Raw genomic sequence first — 6,769 nt, forward strand, 5'->3', positions numbered from 1 at the left:
CCTTGTAATTATCGTAATCACCTTGTCCTGAATTTCTTTTTGTCATCTTAATCCTTCTTCGACATTAGCTTGTTCTTATTTGATCTGTTTAAAAACATTGACCATGCAGCCTGGACCACTGTAACCATTATAATGCACCCTGTTCATTGTACCTGCAACAGAAGGATCATATTGTTTTGACTGACATTTTGCTAAAGGTAACACATAATAATAATAATCAGTTTGTGGTTTAAGTAACTATGTTTTATTGACATTACTAAACATGGGAAAAATGCCTTAAACAGTTCTCTGCTACAAATACAACTATTGAGCTACTCAAGAAAATGCACATTTATTTTTAGTTTAAATGATATTGCTTTTGCTTATAAAAGCCTCTTCTGCAGCAAGTCCTTCACACTATCAAATTAGTCAAATAGTCACAGTGATGAAAAAAAACAAAGTAAAAAGTAAAGAGCAGTTTAAGATGAACACTTCTGAATGTTTGCCCTAAGAAAACATAGTGTCTGTAGTAACACAGGTCACTTTTTAAAAACAATAAATTAAAAAGGTCTAGAAATGAGGATGGGCTCAGCAGCTGTACAATGGGTCTGAGGTGTTTCAACAAGAGCAACTATGACAACAGTTTATTTCCCAGTTCCAGAGATGTGAAGAGGAAACCAGTCTCTCTAAAGGCAACCATGAGATCATAATGTTGTTATAATTAAAGAAAAATATATATCACCTTATTTGAGTGTGTATTATTGGCAGCTACCACTCAGTTTAAACTTTATATTTAGTTTATATTTGCTTCAGTGGGATACACAAGATCAAAATTAAACCATTTAACATTTTTACCGATAATATATGAGGAAAAGATCTGTTTTTCACTGGGGATAGAAGAGGATGTTTTTTCCTTTATGACAGAACAGTGAGTGTGGTGCAAAGAGGCTGCAGCTCTGGGAAACTCTTTGTTTCTCAAGATGCTGTAGACCTGAAAGGGATATTACTCCCACAAATTTCTTAGAATATTTTGCGTATAAATACATTTGGGTTGGAATCTCCACAGGAGGAGGCAGAACTGGCGTTTGTCATCAGAGGAAGTAAGGGGTGGTTGTGCGGGGAGGTATGACACGCTCTGAGTCAGGGACGGCACGGAACAGCTTGGGCTCTCGTCTGTTGACGTCCTTGAAGACCATGATGGATGCAATGTTTCCACAGCGGTAGCAGTAGTTGGGCGCTGACCACACGGTCACTAGCTTCTCGTCAAACATGAACTTGTAGCCTTCATGAACCAGCTGATGTGCACGGCAGATGAGCTTCAAGTTGTTTATGTGAACAAACTGAAACAAAATATGAACGTTAATTTCAAACAACTGATGCTATGGGTCAAAGCATCCCCCTCCTCAATTTTCCACTGATCAGTCGACGACAAAACATACCTCATTTGTAACCTTGGAGCCGAACAGCCAGCCTGCACCTCGTGGACTGATAGCCCAGGTATCCACATCCTCTGGATCTGACCACACAAGATCACAGAAGGCCCCCTTGTGAGGAATCTCCTGGTTTCGCTCAATGGTGCGGATCTGGTCCAAAGTCTTTATGTCGGGTGAAAGACCACCATGGACACACAGGACCTGCTCATCTATCAACTGGGATTAGAGGATAGGAGTAGGATAGATAAGTTTGTTGTCTGTATAAAAATTGGTCAATGATCAGTTTGAAATACGGCAGAGAGTAACGGAATAATAAGGAGCAGCCGCAGTGAGCTGTTAGATAAAGAGCTGCAGACTGTTTGATTTCTTTATAAAAACAAGTTTGTTTTAATGACCTGTAGTATTTAACCAAATTTGCTGTTAGAACCAACCAATGTTGAATTACAACTTTAATGCTAGCTATTTAAATTGACCTTTTTGTTGTTCTCCATTAAAATAATGCTATCCTCTGCCTTGTTTATCATTTTGCCTGAGGAGAAACTGCTGCACTGGTGCTGTGATGGAGGTCCTGTCAGTGTTGAAGTTGCTCATCCTCAAACAGGAAAAAGGGGGACAACCCTTTGTTGAATTCAGTGGAGGTGACAGCTCCCTGGAGTCATGTAACTGAGAATTCATGACATTTCATAAAATTCTGAAGCAGTGGCAGCACTAATTTTGCGGCAGCAGGCTGCCACTGCAAAATAGGTAAAATGAATCTACAAATCCGCAATCTTTGGGAGAGAACTTATTCATGTTTACATATTGTACCTATGGATATATTCATGTTATTAAAAAAGCACAGCATGCAAATGCCATCATGTAAGGAACACGAAAGAACCATGAATGAACTCACAGCTGCCACAGTCAGCATGTCAAACACTTTTGTGCAATACCGCCAGGCATTTGCATTTCCATATTTTGTTTGGCACTCATCTAAAAATAAACAGAACATACATGGCTATGAGATTTGATGAGCTGGTAAAACATTTGCACAAACAGTAACAGTAAAGCACATGTACCTACCATAAAAGCCGTACACTTGTGTTATTTGTCTGCTTTCATGGTTTCCACGTAGAAGTGTGATACGATCCGGCCACTTTGCTTTTAAAGCTAGCAGGTGTGTGAATGTCTCCAAGCTATAATATCCTCTGTCTACAAAATCTCCCTAAAGGAGGAAAAAGAAGACATCATGAGAGACTGACATGAGAGACTCCAAAATGTTTCACAGCCTCCAGAAGTCCAAAAGACAGCTCATTTGTCTTCAGGACACAGTGCATCTCCACATCTGAACAACCTGGGTATAGAATAATTTTAGTAACTTTCTACTTGTTTCCTACAAAGGAACGCTTTGTATACATAGGACTGTCTATACTTTTAGTGTGTCGTGGATGCGTACAGGCATTCTTGAAAAACTCTGTGAGAAGGAATCAGTACTTTGTAGAACTTGTTGAAGGATCCTGGATATTGGTCTTTTGATGGCATTTAATGATGTGTGTAAGTTAGAGCACATCAGTTATAAAGGCTACAGCTCACGCAAACCTTTCGTGCTATGAGTCAAGAATCTTCTAATTATTACTGCTTTCTACGTGTAGACCTACTTAGCTTTTCTTTTGGTTTGTATGTGTGTTACCTGAAAATGCATAAGTATATATTTGATATTTAGCAATAATCCCATTTGGGTAAGCCAAATGTTTGGCATAACAAAAAAAACAAACAAAAAAACCTTATCAGCAATATACACAGATTCATTGCAGTGTCACAGTGTTGATAGCAGGATTGGTAATTACAGGTTAATTTAATATGCAATGCAATAATGATTTTATGATTTTTTTATGTTTACTTATAACCATTATGCAGAAGTCATAATATACAGATATACAGTAGTACAGCAGTATAAGAGAGAGAGCATGACTAACAGTCTCTGCATTATTGCGGCAACTTAGAGAAAAATAGAAAACTTACCATGAAAATGTAATTTGTGTCTGGAACTTGGCCTCCAGTTCTGAAGAGCTCACAAAGATCATAAAACTAGACAAGAACATTAAAAAGAAGTTGTTTTATAAGAAGACGAAATTCAAGTGTTCAAAAGTGCCATAAATGTCCTAAATTTTAAATCGGCTGATGCAATATGGGCACATGTTTTATAGCATAAAAGTTCAGAAAAACTGAAGCCATTTGCTAGTAAAATTTGCTTAGGCTGGCAAAAAGTAGGACTGATTGATCATTATGTTGTGAAAGTCATAGTTATAATAACTTATATTTTTCCAGACTAATATGTACAAATCTGTGAATGTCATTAATAAATGCAAACAAATACAATGTTTTAAAACAGACACTACTTAAGTATGTACAGTTTTAAATTTAGGAAACAACAAAAAGAAATGACTATATTTCAGTAATCTCAGGCTCAAGGATGTCATTTTTACAGGATAAACTTTCGAAATTTAACAACAAATGAGGTTAATCTATCATTCCTGAAGGGTTGGACAAAGAAATCAGTTAGGCCTACCTGACCATGAATATCTCCACAAACAGTAACTGGAGTAGAGACTGGCTGAACATTTGATTCTTCCAGTAGTAAATCACAAACATAATCACATAATCTCTGAAAAATAAACATAACAACATTTAGGTGTCTCAGTCATCCTCTAAAAGTAGGCGTCATAACATCATAACAACAGAACACAGAAAGTTCCCTCGAGAACTATTTTAACCCATGATAATAAAGTAATTTTCACGGTAAAAATTACTATTAGGTCAGGAAAAACTGCCAAACCGAAGTCAAGGAGCTACCAACAATTTACACACCATTCCCCACCAGTTAGTGATGGTTTTCAGTGAGTAACAGAATATTATAACAGAATCTCAAGATTTTATTGGTGAGTACTTGTTTGCCAGATGTTAGCAAAGGATGAAGAAGTTAAACATCAGATTTAGCTCTGTGGCTTTTCTGTATCAGATTCCGGTTTCAAACTTAACAGTATTGCTTCTCTGAAAGCTTAAATGTTTTAGCTGATATCTGAACGCTAAATATTGCAAAATGAGTATTAAACCATATCGGGTAGACTTGCTTAACTGTTAGCTAGTAGCATTAAGCATTATAGCTTCCTCTTTGACTTTTCTGTCCACAATAAGGTTCCCAGTCTATTAGCCGGTGATCGCTACCGTCGGTGACGTTAGCATGATATGCATACACGAAAAATAATTTCTGCTACCTCTGAGCAATAATTAACCCTAGCAGTTTACGTTATTAGCCACGCATGTTGAACAAACTTCCTAACCCGCTGCCGTCACTAATGTGAACAAAAGCGTAGCGCTATGTTCATTTCAGCTTGTTAAACTCACCTTTAGGTCATTTTCCGGCAGGTATTTGCAGTGTCTTGCTATTTCAACGTACTTATCGAGGTCTAAAGGCGCCATTATCAAAACGCTAAAATCAGGGGAGTGCTAAAGCAGTTAACCAGCTAGCAAATTCTTCTTCTTCTTCGCCGTCTTCTTCCTCTTCTTCGTCTGCTTCCTCTTCCTCTTCATGGTTTTTAGAGGTAGATTGCATCCAAAAATTTTTACATTACCGCCCACTACTGGATCGAAAATAAGTCTAAAATAAAATAGAATAAACTAAACTAAACTAAAATAAAATCCCCCATTCACCCCATTCTTTGATAAATGATCTCTCCTACTCACTCTAGGCTCTGAGACTTCCCAGTAAAAAGCCTTACTGGGAGCTTGTGTGATCTACAAACTGTCAGACAGGGTTTCTGAATCAAAATGCAATATAACAAATAGTTTCTCATCTACTGTTACATTATAGCAGTGGAGGGCAAGAAACAGCCAAGGACCTGATTTATCCACTGGGGGGCACCAAATATTATTATTATTAGTAGTAGTATCATTATTGTTGTTGGTAGCAGTAGTAGCAATAGTAGTATTAAACAAATAAAAACATCACCCTGGTATTGGTGCTACAGGAAACTGATGTATAATGTGAACCACACAGCTTCCACCCCAACTGTTTGCACAATTTCAACACAAGACTTTTCCACCACTTTCCAACAGTGGCAACAAAAGACGTGCATCCCTGAAATGTGTTGCTGTCACCAAATTCAGAATAAGCAGATATTAAATAAATGAAGCTGATTAGGTTTAGCATTACAAATACTGTCCTTGTGCTGTTTGTGTTGAGTATTTAAGAAGAAAAATTGGCAAATTATCATATTCTGTTTTTATTTATGTTTTACACAGCATCCCAGCCTTTCAGGAATCTCAGTTGCTTTCAGCGTGAGTCCTGTGTAAATTTGTAAAGCCACGATGTAGCTGGTGCCAACTGAACCTGTCATCAAGCTCCAACGCCACCCACTTATTAGACAGTGTTCTTACTCTGTCTGAGGAGTTTCCGAGCTCAGACATCAAACTGTCAGCTCATGAAGCAATGCATGATAAATTATCTCAGTTATCCAACATGAATCTGTAGCAGCAAGCCACAAATTTCCAACCCTGACAATCTGAAGTCGTCTGACGCAAAGAACCTGAAGTGTGTTTGCCCTTCCACACAGCAGAGCAGCTGGTGCGATTGTACTCGCCTCGCGAACATACGAGAAACGAACTGCACACACAAACAAGCAGACATGTTAGAGACAGATGAGCATTTTTGTTTGAGAGTAAACACATGTAAACAACATCATTTGTCCCAGCGGTTAATCTGTGGAGCAAAATCACAGAGCTGATGTTTGTTGCAGGGAGAATTCAGCGTGATCAGGGAATGCCTCTGTGGTTGAGGAGCACATATGTTTTGACTAAAGTGCTGTGTCATTTGTGGAATTTTTGTTTTTATTTGAAAAAGTTGAGCTGTAGAGAACCGAGACCTCCACCTGTGTTTACAAAGAATCCATTTAATAACCGTTGACAGCAGTTATGTTTGAATGCAATAAAACTGAATCACCTTTTCCGTATCAGCCGTAATCCGAGCTGTGATGGTCTCAGAATAAGGTCAGAGGTTCCACAAAGACACGCCCTGCTATGATACATGTCATCTTTATAGTTAAACGGAACTCATTTTCAGCGACTGTTCGAGCCAAATACATACAGGTAATCAGCATAACATTATCAATTTAACTTACACTTTTTAAGTTTTTCCAAAACACCTTCACTTTAAGTTTATCTGACTTTGAAGTCTCCAATATACTTTTCACACTCCACTTTGAGTCTGTTAAAACGGGAAACCCATATTCTAGCCAATAGCCAGTGTGTAATAAATGACAAATTATTAATTTGAGGTGTAAGCTCAGGGCGATGTAACTATAATTTGCTACAGTGGGATA

General features: G+C 37.9%; 1 protein-coding gene across 1 annotated transcript; it reads right to left on the reverse strand.

The window, feature by feature from the left end:
* Positions 1–221: 221 nt before the first annotated feature.
* On the reverse strand, positions 222–4,974 carry ppp6c (protein phosphatase 6, catalytic subunit). The gene is made up of 7 exons (XM_046375701.1): positions 4,797–4,974; positions 3,961–4,056; positions 3,414–3,479; positions 2,475–2,616; positions 2,305–2,384; positions 1,419–1,628; positions 222–1,319 (listed from the first exon to the last, which is right to left on the reverse strand). Exons 1-7 carry the CDS (start codon positions 4,869–4,871, stop codon positions 1,071–1,073), a joined length of 918 nt encoding a protein of 305 aa, XP_046231657.1. The 5' UTR covers positions 4,872–4,974; the 3' UTR covers positions 222–1,070.
* Positions 4,975–6,769: the final 1,795 nt, after the last annotated feature.

The sequence above is a fragment of the Scatophagus argus genome, chromosome 20, assembly GCF_020382885.2.
Source record: "Scatophagus argus isolate fScaArg1 chromosome 20, fScaArg1.pri, whole genome shotgun sequence".
NCBI classification, from domain to species: Eukaryota; Metazoa; Chordata; class Actinopteri; family Scatophagidae; genus Scatophagus; species Scatophagus argus.